At 39.7% G+C, this 18,485-nt stretch overlaps 1 protein-coding gene across 2 annotated transcripts in view; it reads left to right on the top strand.

Moving 5' to 3' along the window:
• Positions 1–18,485, top strand: part of KIAA0930 (KIAA0930 ortholog) — a 58,966-nt gene that overhangs the window by 21,959 nt on the left and 18,522 nt on the right. For both annotated transcript variants that reach the window (XM_015870413.2, XM_015870402.2), the window contains exon 2: positions 5,157–5,305. In XM_015870413.2, the coding sequence (XP_015725899.1) occupies positions 5,157–5,305 (149 nt within the window). The remainder of the gene's footprint in view (positions 1–5,156; positions 5,306–18,485) is intronic.

The following is an 18,485-nucleotide window of genomic DNA, read 5'->3' as shown; positions in this document are numbered from 1 at the left end:
TGTGGAAGTGCTCATTTCATGGCACAACTATTTCTGAGAGGAATATGCTGCAAGGGTTTGCTCTGGGGACCTCAGTTGGTAGTGTGTTGCCTGATTGGGAACAGTTGGTTACTAGCAAGCTTTCGAATGCTTGCTGAAGTCTGTTTGTATAAGGTCAAACTCAAGGGTTTAGATATTGGCATTTCTTGTCTGCATGAGTAGAAGACTGAACTTCTGATTTTGTGGGGGCCCTGGCAATTACCACGAGACAGGAGGCATCTGTTCTGATATTATGTGGTTGTAGTTTAAACTATTTCAGTATCCAAAAGTAGTTTTAATCTACGTGAAGCACTTTTCATATTGTCCTTGCAGAACACTTGAAACAAAATTAGCATGTATTGCTCAGAACTCATCCTGGGGCTGCAATGATGGCATTGCGACAAAATTAGGTGAAATGAGTTTTATGATGTTTCACAGTTGATAGTAGCTCATGGCAGTCTGGAGGAGTAAAGTACAGTAAACCCTGTCTGCCTTGAAATTATTGCATCTCTAAAATTCATAGTGGTACATGCTGGGGAAAAAAAAAAAAGGTGATTATTCACCAAATGTGAAACTTTCTTCTATTCCTTTGAAGCGAAATAATACACTGACACATCTCTTTATTTACTGACTTTTTGAAAAGCATTAATTTAAGAAAAAAAATTAAAGTCTCCAGCTTATTATGTCAATCTGGAGTCAGTTCCCTGGAATTAATGCCCGATAGAAAAATCTTAATAGGTAAAAAATGATTTATTTCATAGCAGCTGGCATAAATCTTGTTTCTAGTGAGGATAAAATCCATGTAAATGAATCATTACAGTAAATGGTTGTAATTAGGATTTATTCATTTCAAAGTTCTCTAATTACATAATCAACTTTTAGTGTATTAAGATTTATGCTCTCAACTCTTCCATTTTATTCATTTAGAAACGGAATTCGTTGGGGGAGGAGTGTTTTCAGAAGCTACTTGCTCTCAACTAGAAATGGAAGTTGGTTCCTTTTCAAATACCATCTAATTCTGGTGTTGCAGAAGGCTCAAATTCTCCAGCAAAAATAAACCTTAGCATTTTGAAAGGACTCTACAACTAGCTGGAGTTATAGCTTCCAGGGCTTGTGAGTGTTAGATGTTTCATGTAGTGCCCATCAGCTTGACAGTCCTGTGCATGTGTGTATGTACATCGTCTGAGCAAACCAGTGTCAGACCAATGTCATAGAAAGCTCTTGCCAACTCAGAATTGTCTGGACTATTAAAAAATCTCTCCCCTTTTTATTTCAGTCCTTGCAGAGTAGGTAGAAGTAGTATTGAGTATTGCAGTGGAGGGTTGAGGTCAGCAAACCAACTGAGAGCTGAGTCTGTCTACTTCTTTAGTGGCTGGCACATGATGTGACCAGTATTCCTCTGAGCCCTGACATCTCGAGTGCAGCTGGGGCTCCTTGAATGATAACTGACAGTCAGAAAAATTAAGGCCTCTTCTCTGTTCTCTTTATTGAAAAGAAGAATTTTGTTTGCTTGGCCAACTCAATGATATTACCTAAAAGAATTTAAAAAGAAGTCTAGAAGATTCTCCTTAGCAGAGCTGGAAGGCTTCAAGTGATACACTGAAAATTACCAAAACACTTGTAAGGATGTGACTTGCTTTGGAGATTTAATTGAGAAAGGTAAGACTGAATGAATTTATTTGTCCTGTCAGTTCATGGCTTGAAATTGGAATTGATTTTATTTATTTATTTATTATCCCTTCTGTTGAGCTTTAGGAAGCAATGATTGCAATTACAAGTTTTCTTACTTATTTTCAAAGTTAATGCCAGTTCTTTGTGTGCTACTCCCCATCCTTCCTGCTTCTACTAAAATTAAATAAAGGCAACTTTTCTGCTGTGGTTTGCCTCTTCTTGTATTCAGGAAAAGTCCTCCAACCACTGCTGTCCTATTAGTCAGAACATCTTCAGTCCACTTTTAATGATACAGTAATGTCTGAAAATGTTTCTGAAGTTTGGAGGACAGCTTTCTCCAATCGTTTGGAAGTAGGGTTTTGAACTGATGGCTGTCCAAAATTGCTGTCGGGATTTTCCCCTGCATTATGCTGCAGTGCAGAAATAACTTCACTGCCACAGCACTTCTGTCCCCTTGTTTTCTGTTTAGACTTTGTTCTTGCTATTCTGTTCTTTGTTCTCCAGCAAGGGCAGGAGCACAAGTGAAGTCTTGGTATCTTCCTCTGTTCTGCTGTTCTTCTGCATATATTAAGGTCCTGCTGCTAATGATGCTACCAGCGACGCATACAACCACTCCTCAGAATTGTGCAAGTACTACCAGAATCTAAAAATTATTTAACCCTCATTTATGATATTGAATTTAAATAACTTGATTCTTCTTGACTAAGGGGAAAGTAAAATTTCTCACTGATAGGAAAACTTTTCATTATAAATCTAGCAGCGTCTTATTTAGGTTTATTTTGTTTGCCCACATGTAAACCAAAACTGAAGTACTGTACTTCCAAACACTATGTTGTCTTCAGATGTTTGTTTAAAGTCTGTAGGTTTTTTAGTCTTCATTTTTTTTCTTTTTTTCCTAAGACTCCATATGAATTCAGGGCAAACGCTCTTTCCCCCTTTTCTCTACCCCCTCCTCCTGCCTCACATCCCTCCCCTTTAATTAAGTTCTGAATTTGGGTACTCAAAACCCATGAGATTTAATAAGGTTTTTTTTGAGACCACTAATGAATCATGCCCCGTTTCCTACTCTTCACTAAATATAGAGGCAGGACTGGGTCACATTGTCCCCTGGTGTCACTGGTATCACATCAGTCTTCTTAAATAAGGTTAACTCTGCCTTTACATCTGTAGGGATTTTTGCCTTTCCTATTACTACTCAGGAGGCTGTTCCTGAGGCTCATGACCTGAATGCTTTGGAGTATGCTGAATATTTGGAGTATACTCCTCACTTCCGACCTGTAGTATATGTAGGTATATGGGTATATATATATAGGTATATGGGTGGGTATTTCAGGAGCTGTTTATCCTTGTGTCAGCAGTATATCGTTAAGCCTGAATAGCTCTTCTGTCTTCTGTATGTTATTTAGGAATATACTGAATGATGGTAATTGTCTTTTCTCACCCTAGCTGTGAGAGTCAGAAATACATCTGAAGCTCCTCTGGATTGGTAGGCTCCCAAATGCAGCTGTTTGCAATGCAGTCCTGTTCACTTGCGTCTAGGGGAAGGCAGCACAGCATCCTGGAGTCGAACTTTCCAGTGCGAGATTCACCTTCTCTACTAGAGAAACTGGCATACAGTGCAGATTTTATTTCACAATTGCACATTATGCTCTGTGCTGGCTTAAGTGACCACAATGACTTCAGCACATCTATGCAAATAAAGCAACTGCAGCTTGGCCTGGAAGTAGCCTCTACTGGAAGCTTTCTGTCTTGGCCTTTTGCTGTTCTTTCATGCCTTTCTCATTAATACTTAGAATCAACTATATTCATATTTTTGAATATTGTCTTTCATGATGTTGATTCTTTGAATTCCTTGTATGTTCCATCAGTAAAATTTCACTTTGTTTTCATTATTGCTTTTGGATTTAGTTGGAAAGATATAAAATATATATATATAATTTCAGTCACTCATTTGTCTGCTAAAAAATTTGAAAGTCTAATCTCCTGCCCACCAAGTAATTAAAGATTTGGAGGAAAGATTTGGCTTACAAATACTGCACTCATAATGAAGTAGGAAAATGTGCTGAGTTATACTTGTGGATGAGAAAGTTGATTGATTTGCTTCATAAAGCCCTGAAGTTAGTTAGTTAGCCACCAGTGCCTAAGAAAAATCATGTTCATTGTTGTGGTATGTCAGCTTTCTTTTGCAATTGACTGGAAAATCTTCTAAAGCTTAATTCATGTATCACTCTACATAAATGTCACTTACGCAAGGCTCATCTCTCTGCAGCGGCGTTTAATATGCTCAGTGTACTTCTGGGATTGGAACGATCCAATGGGAATAGTTGCTGGGCTGGGGAGTGACATGTACAAATCTGGCAGCGAGTGCATAGATTTTGGGGAAAGAAGTTGCTGTAAGGGATATTTGTTCTGGAGGCTGTGCTGTCAGCCATATGTGTACATGTGCACCAGTTTCAGGTTTTTCTGTTTTTTGACAGTGTACGGTTTTCAGTGCCATTCGCACAGGTTTCAGAGCAGCCAGTGAATGGCTAAGCCAGCTGCAGTTCCCACTCAGCAAGACTCCTGAGGGAGTCTGATCAGCCTAAGCAGTGCTGGAGAATTTCAGCTACCAGGTGTAGATCTGAGACTTCTCTCTTTGTATGTGTTGGTCTTTAATGTGTAGACATTACAGCATGACAGAGTTGCAACACTTTTGCTGTTTTTATTATAGCCAACTATGTTGAAGAGTTTCACAAAATGTGAGGTCACCTTTGCTATACCTCCTTTTCCTGGGAAGAGACCAACAGCCATGTTCTCGATGCTGTAATTTTTCTCTCTCCTTCAATAAGGCTTAATGTTATCTTCCTCTCTCAATGTTCCCCTTCTCCCTAACTGGGATTAGTAACTTCAAAGCACCTTGTTTTGTTGATGTACAACTGATTTTGTTCCTGGTTAGAGGAGAAGTTACATTAGCTCCTGCATAGGTATGTCCTTGTTGCTGCACATTGATTTAAAGAAAGAAACAGCTGCTAGCTTCTGAGGGATTAGCAGTGCTCCTTGAGAGCATACAATAAATCTGCTGATAGATTCATGTTGTTTTCTTGAGCATATATTGACAGTATTCACATTTGGAACTATTCCTTGAATGCTTCTGAGAAATTCTGGCACTCTTTACTGGTCCTGTACTTCTCAGCGGTACAGGCACAAGGTGAGACGTTCCTGTTGGCCCTGATTTGTGTTTGTCATGTAAGGGAGCAGATAGGTTTGAAGAGGGCAATTTGAGTTGTCCGTGGCCAAAGATGAGCGCTGGGATTGTGCCAAGTAGTAGCTAAGCTGTACAACTGCAAATATACTACTTGGAGCTGTACAAGCTTTTCTGCTGCAGTTGGGCTTGACTGCACCATCCATAGCTGTGTATGTCACATTAGGCTCAATTAAATATGATGTTTAATGACTCTTATTTCCCCTTTAATTTGTGTCTCTCTTAGGGTGTTTCAAAGATGACCGTATCGTATTCTGGACTTGGATGTTTTCAACATATTTTATGGAGAAATGGGCCCCCCGGCAGGATGATATGCTCTTCTATGTCCGTCGAAAACTGTCCTATGTTAGTAGTGATAGTACAGATGGGAAAAAGGTGAGTGAATAATGATATGTACTTTAATATAAATAATAAGCACTGATGAATCACAGATGTATGTGTGTGGCGTATGTGAGTTGTTTATTTATTTTAAACTGGGTGTGTTCTTTGGGTGAAAATATGATCGCGCAGAGTTGTCATCTTCCTTGAAAAAGGGATCCTGAAAGAGACTTTCCAACAGTGTGTTTTCTTGTGGTGTTTTTCTGTTGTTGTTCATGTGGAAAATACAAAGGGTTATCCTCTTTTTCCCTTATGCCTCTGGGCTCTATCATGACAACCACCTAAGGTAGGGATGATAGAATATTGATCTTTTCCTGTCAGATTGGTGGCTCCTTACTCTTCAGCAAATATTTCAGGATAACATATTTGTGTGTTTAAGACTTGAAGGAAATTTTGATCCCAAATTGTTTGAATGACTACAAATGCATTTTCACATCAAACAACATTGTGCCTTTGTTTAGCCTAATAAAAACACGGGTCATTTAACCTCTCGTTCTTTCCCAACACAGAAGGTGAACCTTAGAGGAATTCTGATTGCTTAAAATTCATTAACGGACTCCAATCAATCTCTATTTAACTTATTAATAGAAGTTCAAACTGTTTGACCTCCCCCAGAGAGAGGAAAGTGAAATAACCCTTGCATTTGCTATCAGAGCTTTATTTAAGCCTCATAAAAACCTCACAGATAATTTTGATTTGTGAGCTCTATTGTAAGTGGTAGTTATATCAGAATCGGCATTCATAAATTGCTTTAGTGAACTGCTTGCCCTAACAGCTGACATGGAGAGAACACGTTATATGTAGCTCATAGCGGAGGTTTTAAGACACTGTTTTGCACCTACTCAGTGATACACTGAACTACTTCAGATCTTCGAGATATAAGTAAACAGCTTTTGATTTGACTTCTTAGTTTTGCCTTTTCTTTCTTGAAAGATGGTATCAAAATACCAAAGTAATACCATCAAGAGGGGAAACAGATGGAGACCAGTTGTTTTTTTACATCTCACACTGACTTCAGACATCCTTGTCATCTACCAAGTTGTGTGTTCTCATTTACATCCCCAGAGGTAGACTGAGAAAGTGGGGAATGGGAGAAGTTTGGGCTTGCCTTGGACCTCAGGGGTAGAATCAGACTGCACCACAGGTACATGCCTTGTATAATAGTTAAGCAGTGTCAAACTGTTACTGATGGTCACCGTCTGTGGTAGTGACTGTTCTTCTGGCCGTACAAAAGCCTGAATATTGGGTATTTGTAGAATTGCATCTTTGTAACTTGTGTATATGATAAAGCAAGCTCACTGTAGTTATTCTGTAGACATTTATTTGCTCTGCATTTGTCTGGCAACCATCAGTTTTGACTGAAGAATGCTGGCGGAGAGACACGAGGTGAATTGTTGTCCTGTGATATCTCAGGATATTAGTTATATTCATGAGAATAGTACCTGTGCAGCTTTAAGCCCGGTAGTTTCCTGTAGGACCAATCACAATGATGGAAAAAAGTGGACTGAAGTGGGACTATTTGGATACCAAGAGTAGGGTTGTTTGTTTTCTGACATAATGAGCTCATGCAGCATGCTCATATTGCGTACTATAGTGATGATTCATGTCAGCAGAAGACAAGTGATGACTTAGCACGCACATTCCATGTTTTGATGGTTGTCCTCTGTGTCTTAAGTTATCGCTGCTTTTGCTTTTTTTTTTATGCTTTCTGTAGGTCAAGACAGTCAGCAAAAATATTTGATGTGAAGTTAGTGAAATAAATGAAAAGCAGAGAAAAACTGTTGGGATTGTGATCAGTTGGAGGTTCATTTTTAAGGCTAAATGAGACGGGCTTTGAATTCAGCTTGTGTAGTGACCATAGCTTGAAGTAATAAATCTTGTAATCCTTTATCAGTAGATGCTAGTGGTTAGCTTTGCTGCTATCTGAAATTTCATTTTAAAAGCCTTTTAAGTGATCTGCTTCATAGACCTCATAGTGCAAGAAATTTTCCATTTGCTTCTCCTTTCAGCTTCACCAGTTTCTAAGCTGTGTGTATACAGGTGAAGCAGCAATTAATCTCTTAATATGGTTTCTGCCAGGGCAGAACTGCCGTGTCTAATTCTATACTATATTGGTTAGAGATTCTTGGATCCCAGGTAAGTGCCTTCGAGTGTTTTCTTTTCTTGGCATTTCACAGTAACAGTCGTGCAGTTCTTCTTGCCAAGTTTTGAAGATGCTTTTTCTCTCTATGTCTTTAAGCAAAATTATAGGCTCTCTGTCAGGATCAGTAACAGCAGGGCAAAGTGGAATGCAACTCTTCTCAAAGTTGATTTACTAGGTTTTTAAGGTAAAATCCCTTTAGCCTGTGGCTCTTTATCTGCTATTAAGTCAAGATTAGAAAAATCCCTTCACCACTGCCTTACGCAGTAGCTAATATGACCAGCTTGAAAATACAAGCCCTGATCCTCACTTACAAAGACTCCTTTATGTTGCCAAAACCTTTAAGGTTATAGTGGTTGAACTTAGGATTCTGACCTTAAAATGGCATTAGATCAAAATTTAATATTTGTTAATCTTTCCAACCCAATAGCCATTTATAAAGGATTATGCTATGTTACAATTACAAGCTTCTGATCGTTCTATAGAAAGCAGCTTTGCCTTCTCTTAGGGATAAAGAAAAATACTAGAATGGTGTTAGCAGGATAACTGCATAGTAGGGGGAAACTAAGGTAAAACCTCAAAGATCAGTCTATCAGCAGAGCTAGGTTGTACAAACTCCTTCTGGCATTGTCATCTGGTAAGGGTGTTGTATTTATAAGGCAGAGATATAAATACAAATGAGCTTGCCTGGATTTTGGAGTAGATCCTGTTTTCTACAGCATCCTACAGTTGTGAAGTAGTAGAGTTGATGCCAAATGCATGTGGTAGTCATTCAGGCTTCTAATTCTTCACTAAGCATGAGCTACTGATGTGGCTGTGGTTTCAGAAACAGAACTGAGCAGGAGCAGTGGTTTACATATTTATGTTACGACCTGTGACACTACAAATATTGGCTGGTGTGGGAGACTAGTTAGTTTCTAAATGACTTCAGGCACATGACTCCCACTAAAATTCACAGTATTCTTAGCTGAATATCTATTTCACATTAACCATCTGTCTGGCAGGAAGATTTGACAGCCTGATCTTAGCATCTAGCAGAAATGCAGTGTTATAAAACTGTCCCTCTTAGAAGTCTCAGACCTGTGCTTTTTAAACTCTGTAAATAAATAAAATGTCTTCTGTAGAACTACTTGATACGCTTTCTGACAGGTCCATGTCACCATCTGAATGCAGCAGAGAAACAAATAGCCAAATTCTGAATCTTATTTGCAAGATAAATTGTCGTCTTGTGTGTGAATAGCTATGTGGGAACAAAGGATGATTACAACATAGGCTAGTCTGCAGGAAGACGACTCAACTCTCTTGCTTTGCTAAGCTTTTGGAGGCGTTACAGTGAGTAGGAACAGGGGCTTCTGCAGAAAAGGGGAAGGTAAACCATGACAGGAGTGTTACAATTCCACACAGAACTATCTGTGAACTAGGACATTTCTTGTGGCTTATCTGGCAAGCTAATTAGCATTAGGTTTGGAGATGCTTTTATGTTCTGCCTTTATTCCTGAGTAAGTTTGTGCCTGAGAAAAGCAGGCATGCAGCTGAAATATCTTTTTGGTGCTGCAGTTGGTTAACTCTCCGCTCAAAAAGCAGCTTGTGCCACATGGGTGTTTCTGATAGATTACTGGTTATTGCTTTGTGCATCTGAAGATCTCTTCTTATGAAGTCAGAACAGGTAACAATAAAGCAAGTATCACAGGTTAATTTAACATGAGTTATACTGAAATGTGGCAACACCGAGTCTTGTGGTTGAGGAGGTGCTTGATTCTCTGTGACAGAGAAGCTTCATCTGGAAGAGAAGAAGCCCAAACCCACTTTCCCATATTGATAAAACAGTGATTAATAATTAAGTATCTCAAATGCAGTGTGTCTAAGTCACCAGGGGATTGAGGGACAGCTGAGCACTGCTTCGCTGGGTTGCTCAGCCTGGAAAAGTCGGAATGTCTGCTTGGAGCTCCCTGAAAGCCACATCAGGCTGCTGCTTCAGCCGAGCACGTAGCCTTTGATCTGAGGGTTGTGCAGGCGGTGTCAGCTTGCTCATTGTGGTTATGAAAATGCTTGTGTTCTGTGTTGAAACTTGCACTATTGTGCAATTGAACTGAAGCTCTAGAATATCATAATCCAGTTGCTAATGACAGTAGTAATTAGGACTTACAGGTTTAATTTATCTACTTTTTTTTTTATGTTTTCTGTTCAGTAATTCAGTTTATACATTCCCACATCCAGCAGAAGTGGTTTGAAATGCAGTACTTTATTAACACTCTGTAACCTTATTTTTCCTATGTCTGCCTGCTGCCTGAGTTCATGGTGAGACATACTTTCTCCTTTCTTACTGGATTCTGCAGTCAGCACACTTTCAGGTACTTGTGCTTTTCTGTGGAGGACTTCAAAGAAGCTGTCAAATATGGTGATAAGGTGGTGGTAAGCAGCCTGTTGCATCCTAAAATATTGGTTGCGCTGTAGTCTGGGACCGCATTTGATAGTGTTTAAGTAGTTGCACTTATATCTATCCTTTCAGTACTTGAATGTTGGTTTAGCAATTTTATAGAGCATTTAAATTGGGGAATTAACATAGATGCAATTCACAGAGTACAAGTGTTAGGTAGCAGCTAGAATTACTTAAATAATATTAAATATTACTTAATCACAAGGATCTCCTACCAAATATATTAAGGATTATTTATCACAAGGGCTGTAGTCTGTTTTAAGATGCTCCTTTTCCTACTGGGATATAAATGATCCCAATAATGAAGAGTGAAAATAAGAATCCTTAAAGCATCCTCTGTGCATTCCACTGTTGTCTCATGGGAGGTAAGCGGGGTCTGACTTTAAGTTTACTGTTCGGTTCAGAACCAGTCATAGAATAAATTCAGTTCCTGCCCCAGATGTACCGTTACTTGGAAGATGATGCAAACAGGTTGAAACTGGGCAACGTTTGCAGTGATGCTTTGTCTTTTCTGAATGGGTTTGGAGTAATGAGCAGTGTAATTAACCTTGAGTTTCAGGGGGTCAGACTCCACAAATCAGAGCATTTCTCATTCCAACAGATGCTAAGATGTGCACTCCAATGCAGTCTTGTGCCATTAAGTTGTCATTTGCAACCAGGTTGATATATGACGGGAAGGATTAGGCTTGTAAGGATTTACAGCTGCACTAACACTGATCTGAGTAGTGAGAGTAGCTTTGCAGAACTGAGAGTCATGAAGAAAGGAAGTGGGAGTGAATGAAGTCGTACTTTGTTGTTTTCAAGCTCAGACTGCAACTGAGCTTATTCGGTGAAGGACTGTGATGAATGAATGCATCTGCAGATACAGTTACCTTTTGTTATCCTCTAGTCTCCGCCTTTCTGTATTACTGCTCTCTAATCAGTGGAAAGTACTTGAGGGTTGAATAATAGGATGGTACAAGAATAGGATTTCAGCAAATCTTGCTACTCTTGTTTCAGTTGGGATATAGTTTTGGGTTCTTATTTCTTCATAGTGTCTGGCATGATGCTGTGATGTGGCTTTGGGATAGAAACAGTGTTGCTAACAGAACCGTGTTTTATTTCTGGGCAGTGCTGCACAAATCTGGGGGATGTTTCTGCTTCTTGTGCTGTGCTGCCAAGTGGGAAAGACTGATGGGGCACAAAGACGGCTGACCTGAACTGCCAAAGGGATATTCCACGTGATATGACATCATGCAAGAAAGCTTTTAAAAGCTGAGGCAATTTGGCTGGGGGACAGCTGCTGCTTGGTGGCTAGCTCGGTATTGGTGGGTGGTGAGCAATAGTGTTCTGCATCACTTGTTTTGTAGGTATATACCATATATATTATCATTACTGTTGTTTTCCTTTTCTCCTCCTTTTCTGTCTTGTTAAATTGTTTTTGTTTGTTTTATCTCAGCCCACAAGTTTTTGGTTTTTTTTCCTCATTCCCTCCCCCATCCAGCTGGGAAGAGGGAGTGAGCGAACAGCTGTGTAGTGCTGAGCTGCTGCTGGATTGAACCACAGCACAGAATCACAGAATTGTAGGGGTTGAAAGGGACCTCTAGAGATCAAGTCCAACCCCCCTGCCAAAGCAGGCTCCCTACATCACGTCACACAGGTAGGTGTCCAGGTGGGTCTTGAACATCTCCAGAGAAGGAGACTCCACCACCTCCCTGGGCAGCCTGTTCCAGTGCTAACACTACGTCGGGGCTCGCCTGCTTTATAAACATTTCAATCTAGATTGTTGTGGATACAGCATTGTCAAATATACTTGAAGTAGAAGTTATGAATACTTGGAAGAATAGCTGCTCCCTGCTCACTGCCCCCAGTGTCCCACTGGTGATATCCCATGCCTTTCACTTGTTTCTTTTCTGGTTATTATGGTTGTCACTGAGGTCTTCACCTTGAGTGATTGATGGCAAATGGCTGCTGAAAAGTTGAACGAAGGCTGAACTTCCCTGGTTCATTTTCCCCAGATGGGGATGTCTCATTGCTAACTATTGTGAGTATATACTCTAAGACACCTCTGTCATATTTGTCTGAAGTTGGCTGATGCTTATGAAGGATAGGTGGGAGTACAAAGGAAATCAGTGTGTTCTGCCAGTTCCGTTTCCTTAAAGCGTATGTTGATTCCCTCCTACCCACCACTATATGCACAGTTACATTGGTAAGCCTACATCTTTTTGTGAAGCCTGCTCTAAGATGGAATATGTTTGACAGTCCCATTTTCACAAGCAACTGAACTTGTACAGCATTCTTTCCTCCTGTCCTGTTTTCATGAAGTCCTAGGTATGTGCAAGAGCTGTGAGTGAGGACAGGAGGAAAGAGGATGTTGTATAAGTTCAGCTACTTGTTCTAACCAGCACAGCTTCAGGCTAAAAGATACGGGAGCTATTCTTGTAGTGTAGTTTGAGTGGTTTTGACTTGAGTGGATCTCCCATTTACTGATAAATGCATCAAAATGTTTGTTTACGTTATTATTTTAAAATCATCTGTGCTGGTAGCCTTCTGTGAACTCTATGTTCCTGGTGAGCACAGGCTAGAATAGGAGCAGCATCTATTACATCAATGTCTATTATCAGCCATCCTACATCTTGGGTAATGAAAAGGGTAATCCATTGCCCTTGTCTAAGGCTTTTATTCCATCTGTAAGTACCCTCCCAAATCCTTACCTGTGCATTCATGTAGCACTTGAAGTAAATCAACCAAGTTGATGTTAAAGCTAAATGTCAGCTTGGTCCTGGAAGAGGAAGATTATATGCCTTCACTTTGGGATGGTGATATGGGCTGTTGAGTTTCTCACCTGCAGGTCTTGAATAAATAGCAGAAGTAAAATCAACTTTTTAGATCATTTACTGCTCTTTCGGTAGGTATGACCTTTTGGCTATACTGAAGTGGTTGTGACAAACATAGTATTGAAGCAAGTTAAAAATGAGTTAAAAAGCCTGTAGCTGAACTTTGCATCTTACACAAAGCAGTTCACAATCTCTTTATCACAGTGGGCTTTGTTTCAGCTTTTAGTTTGTTTCAGTTTAGGTGTGTCTGGTTGCCATAACTACTGGGCATTATGCTGCCTTTTATGCGGGCTCTGGAATATGTTCCAAGAGCATCAGGTGCAGATTCTAAAAAATTAATAGTATCTGGGAAAAGGGAATTGGAATCTTGTTTTGGAGGGCTTTCTTCTCATTGCCTCCTGGAGTTACTGCCAATGAATGTTAGGGTAGCTGATAAACCTAAGATGAAAACTCCATGTTACGTTTGAAAGAATCTTTTTCATTTTTGTACGACAGCATGTACTTCACCCCTTTTAAACATTGTCTTGGATGTAAATATTCTAGGCAAGGGATAGAATGTAGTCTGTTGTTAATGTCGCTGTCCCTTCTGTAGCTACTGTATTTGACAGGACCAGGGATGCACCATTCCCACAGGGCTTCTCTGTATGCTCAAGAAAATGCCAGACTGCTTTGATTTTTCTTTCCATTTAATAGAGACAGGTCTGTTGGTGCTGACCGGATGAATGAGCAGATGGATTTTCATGGGTGACTTGGTCAGATCAGCTCATGTTGTCTTATTGGGTATATACTCTACAGTGATGCTTGGCGGCCTGTTAAAAAACATAAATGTTTGTCTTCACATACATGTCTGCAACTTTTGCTTGCCTATTAAATATATGGGAAATAAAAATCTTTGGAAATTGGAGTAGTGACCTCTCTGCCAATCCTGAAGATTTCTTTTTCTACAAAAATCCCATATTTCTGCATCAGAAAGTCTTGACAGCTCCCGGGATGCTATCGTTTCCTTCTGAATTTGTCATGCTATTGATTTATTGTTGCATGCTGGCAAAGAAGCGTGGAATGACCTGCAGCTCAGTGCTTTGGAGGGGACAGTGCTCAGAGAGCGAACATTGCCCTAAAGGCAGCTAGCTCCAGGAAATAAGAAAAGCTTGGGTACATTTTGGCAGATTTTTGGCAGATCTGTGTAGCCAGCCTTGGGTCTGAGGAGCTGGAAGAGTTGCTAGGGCCAGAGCTGTTGCAAGATTTTGGCATGCTACCACCTTTCTAAGAGCAGGATGAACAGAAATCACTGCACACAAACCCTTTCCTGGTACTGAGCTTTGACTCAGGCTGAATTTACCACCTAATATCTGCTAATTTCAGTCATGATACCTACAGTAAAAATACCATGAAATGGGGTAGGGTGCTTTGTAGAGAGACTTGCAGCTTATAGATTGTTGTTGTGTTGTTTGCTTCTTTTTAGATACAGAAATCAATATAAACCATTTCTCTTCCCGTCACCAGTAAGTTACATTTAGCTTGAAACTTTTTATGATGCTGTTTCAGAGTTAAGGCTCTAACATCTTTAGCTTTCAGAAGATTATTATTTAAAAGATGCATGTGTGTGTTTTGCTCTCTTGGTTAAAACAGTTAAGAACAAGTTTACTGGGATTTGAAGTGCTTCAGAGATAGAATGGAAGTAAAATTAAAAATTCTCATGGAGGCCCTCAGCATTTTCTTATAGCATAGAATCATTAACTTCTATGAGGAGTTGTGCTTGGATTTCGCTCTCAATGCCTTTTTAAAATTCATTCAAGTAGCTTATTACAGCTGTCTCCAAAGTCTATTTGTACCAATGATAAATATCAATGATAAAAATATCTGTGATAGCCTTGGTGAAGTTAGTCATGGAGATGATGCAGAAGTCCAAAGCTATATATGTTTTTGGATACACATTGAAGCAGTGGTAGTGAGAATTGATATATTTGCTAAAGTTGGGGAGAAACAAATTGCTTTTTGCGGTGGAAGGAGCTAAAGATGGCTGTTGGCACCCCAAAGCTTGTTTTTGCTGCCTGACCAATTGGTTCTAATAAGCAGCTCCTAGAGCAGCAAATTCTGTCTCCCTCACATCCATTAACTGCCATAAACTGCCTTGCTATAGTGACTCTTCTGTGCTGTATTAAGTATTTCAAGTTATTTCAACATGCTTGTTCATTTTAGCTGATCTTTTCTTTTTAGGGATCTTTCATTCTGCTAAGTGAAAAATTTTGTTGTCTTCTATCACAGTTATGGTGAATTAAAGCGTAAGGAGAGAGCAGAACAAACTAGGGACTGTGTAGAGTGAGAAGGGAGGAATCTGAGGCATGGGAGGGAAGGATGTAAGCTCCTGTAGTCAGTGCATTTAGAAAAACATAAAATTCATCAAAAGAGGTGCTACTACTAGATAAGCCTGTAATCCCATTGGATTTCATTTAAAAAAGGACAAGAATCTATTTGTTGTTTTATTTTAGAGATGGCTTCTTAATACCAACAAAATAGTGTTTCCTGTAAACCATTCTTCTCCTGCTGCCCAGCTAACAGCTTGTATTGATTTTGATTAGACACCTTTCAGGAGTTTTTCAGAGGCTTATGAGCTAAGCTGTGCTCATGAGGTGGTGATCAATTCACACAAGTTTTTGCAAATAGCTCTAATGCATTAGCAGCTATGTAGAAGTCATTCTGTCCTGAGTTGAAGGGTAAGGGAAGCGTGTCTAAATGTTATAGCATTCCATTATTTGGGAAGTACGTGGGCATGGTGGGGAAAAGCATCCAGTTTATCACAAAGGTTTTAAAGCTATTATGGTGTTCAGATGGGTTTCCTGGGCTTTATGAAGAAATGCTTCAGCTGTCTAAATAAGTGTATAACTAATGCGAGTGTCATATTGGTTTCCAGGGTAAGATCTGTGATTCTCTGTTACTTGAGTTCTGCAAACATATCCAGTCTGTATTACATCTCAGAAAGGCATGTTTCAGTGATTAAAACTGTAGTAGATACTTTGTCCCTTCTCACTTGAAATGTTCTTTTATGCAGATTACCACTTCCAGCAGTTCCAGTAATGCTGCAGGTTCCCTGCTGCAGTAACCTCCTGATGGCCCTTCCAGGCTCTCTCCAGTGCCTCTGATGTCACAGCAGCATAGTCACAGTAATTGTGTGAAATCCTAGACATGATTGCATGAAATCCTAGAGATGGACCATAGCTTGGCAAGTGTGTAAGAAATGTGCAAGAATTTGCCAGTGTTGACAAAGAAATGGGGCAATGGGAGGATTCTGGCAAAATGTGAAGTTAAGTTGGGGGGTACCAAGTGGAGATATTGGTGAAGAGGATCAACAGGGGTTACTGACTGGGATGGTAGCACCAGAGCAGATGCAGATTTGTAGATGACACAGATTGGTGGTGCATGTATTAGTGACGGCAGGGCTATCCCTGCACAATATGCTCCCTGAGAAGTATGGAACTCTTTGTTACTAATGTAGGTCAGTACTTCAGTGCCAGGAGTGCATGCAGGCTCTGAGAAGAATGCACAAGTCTTGAAGCATAAGTAATTAAGCATGAGATCGTGGAGCTGCTGTGGAGAAAAACAGTGGGCTTGATGTGTGTTAACAGTGGAGTAGTGCGAGTGAAAGTACCAGTGCTGTACCAGCACCGGGAAACTCAATTACTGGTGAAATACCGAGAGTGGAAAAAGACACCATTTGAAGTTGCCCAACTGTGGGAGGCATAGAGAACTCCTAAAGGAATTCTACTCTATATGAAAGGTGAATGACAAATTTAAACCATGTACATTTCTTCATGCAAACAATATATATATATATATATATATATATATACATATATATATATACACACACACATATATTGAGTATTAAAGAGCTTCTTAATGTAGCAGAAACAGGCATGAGAAGAACCAGGGAATGGAAAAGGGGTAGTAGTTTTTAATTCAAATGAAGTTACATATTTTTAGCTGAGAAGCATGTGATTCACTGAGCATGTGTAAACACCCCCATAGATTTTATATGTATACACTATGTTTATCCATACATACATTCATTTACACATTATAAATATGTATATTAAATCAAACAAACACAAAACAAAGGTTCACATTTGCCATGTAGCTTTTATGTAAATCTAAGGCAATGCTTCTGTAAGGTAAATGTTCCTCTTCAGTCATGGAGCACTGTGCTCAGCACTGGCAACACCAATTTACCAAAACTCCAGTAATGGTTTCTATCACTGAGAACCTGTTGAGATTTTGACATCTCTACTGTTTGTTTGAACTCTTAAAGGTCAGAATAGTCAACTTGTTGATCTTCTGTTTACCATACTCTCAATCCCTTTCAATGTCTTCTAGAAGCACTACTGTCACTTAAAATGGTTTGCCTAAATACAAAAGATTAGTACTTACCTTCTGCTTTTCAGATTTTCTCATTAAATTAAGAAATCTTTTAGTGCCAATTGAGAGATAGTCGTTTATGCAGTTATTTGAGGTAGAATAACTGCAATTCTTTTGCACATAAGTAACCTTACAGAAAAATGGGACTGTTTGGGTGGTTCTGCTTTTATTTTGCATGTTTGGCATGTACACTGCTGCTGCGTAGTACCAGGAAGAAAGTATACAAGCGTGTGAGTGAATTGCTTAGGGAACTGAACAAATTAGATCAACCTGCCAAGGAATTTAGATAGCTGATTTTAAACAATGGCTAACAGTGTGTGTGAAACACTGAGGGTCTGTGTTTGAAGTTCTTCATCGTTTTCTTTTTTACTTCTCTTAAAATGATTGGTTTATTTGTTTTGAATGTCTCCTTTCATAGTGGCTGATGCTGAACAAATCACTGCAAGTGGGTTCAACTCCAGTCATCCTTCCAACGTGCCAGTAGCATTGGGATCATATCATACAAATTGATGTTATGGGAAATAAATTAACAAGCTTGAATCAAGTGGCCGCTGTTACCTTCTGGCACTGTGGCAAAAGAAGGAGCTGAAGTTAATTTGTGAGCTGTGGAAGAGACTGCCCATGTCCTAGGTGGTGTCATATGTCTGTGACCCGTGTGGTTTATTGTCTGCCAAAAAAAAAAAAAAAAAGAAAAAGAAAAAAGAGATTTGATTAATCTTACCTAATAAGGTTCCCATTGCATTACAGTGAAGCCCAAGTGCTAAGCACCTGTGGAAGGGATTTACTGTGAGCTACAGTGCCCTGTCTCAGAAGCTGTGCTGCTTGGGGGTCAGATGCTAAATGAGTGGGGAAACACCATCTCCCCAGCTTGGGGGAAAAAAGAAGTCACAGGTGATTAGAGAGAGGCTGTTGCCTGTCATTATCCATCACAGGATGAGAATGGTGTTATGTGAGAAAGCTGTGGTCAAATGTCTCTGATCTACTTCTCCCTGGTGGTGCATGAATTAATTTTATGAGTAGAGAACATTAGTGGTCAGTTTCTGTAGAGAGAGATTTGGTCTTCATCATGAAGATATGATTCTGCCTGGGTTAAAATAAAGGCTTTGTAGACATGGAGGTGAAATGGGGTGTCTGCTGTGTACTTTATCTCCCTTGACCTGTTGTTAACTGTACCTGGACTTTTACCCTTTAATTGTTGAGTTATGCTCAATTACGCTTGCCTTCATCCAATCCTCCTTTCCTTTCCAGACAGCCCAACTTTGTCTCACAAGATATTTCTGGCATCCCGTGAATATAACATTTCTGTGCTGCTAGGCACGAAAGTGCAAATATCACCTTAGTTTATTTGGAGATGAGTTTTGATGAGATTAT

The sequence above is a fragment of the Coturnix japonica genome, chromosome 1, assembly GCF_001577835.2.
Source record: "Coturnix japonica isolate 7356 chromosome 1, Coturnix japonica 2.1, whole genome shotgun sequence".
Classification (NCBI taxonomy): Eukaryota; Metazoa; Chordata; class Aves; order Galliformes; family Phasianidae; genus Coturnix; species Coturnix japonica.
Note: the sequence above shows the minus strand (reverse complement) of the source record. Positions and strands in the feature narration are given on the sequence as shown.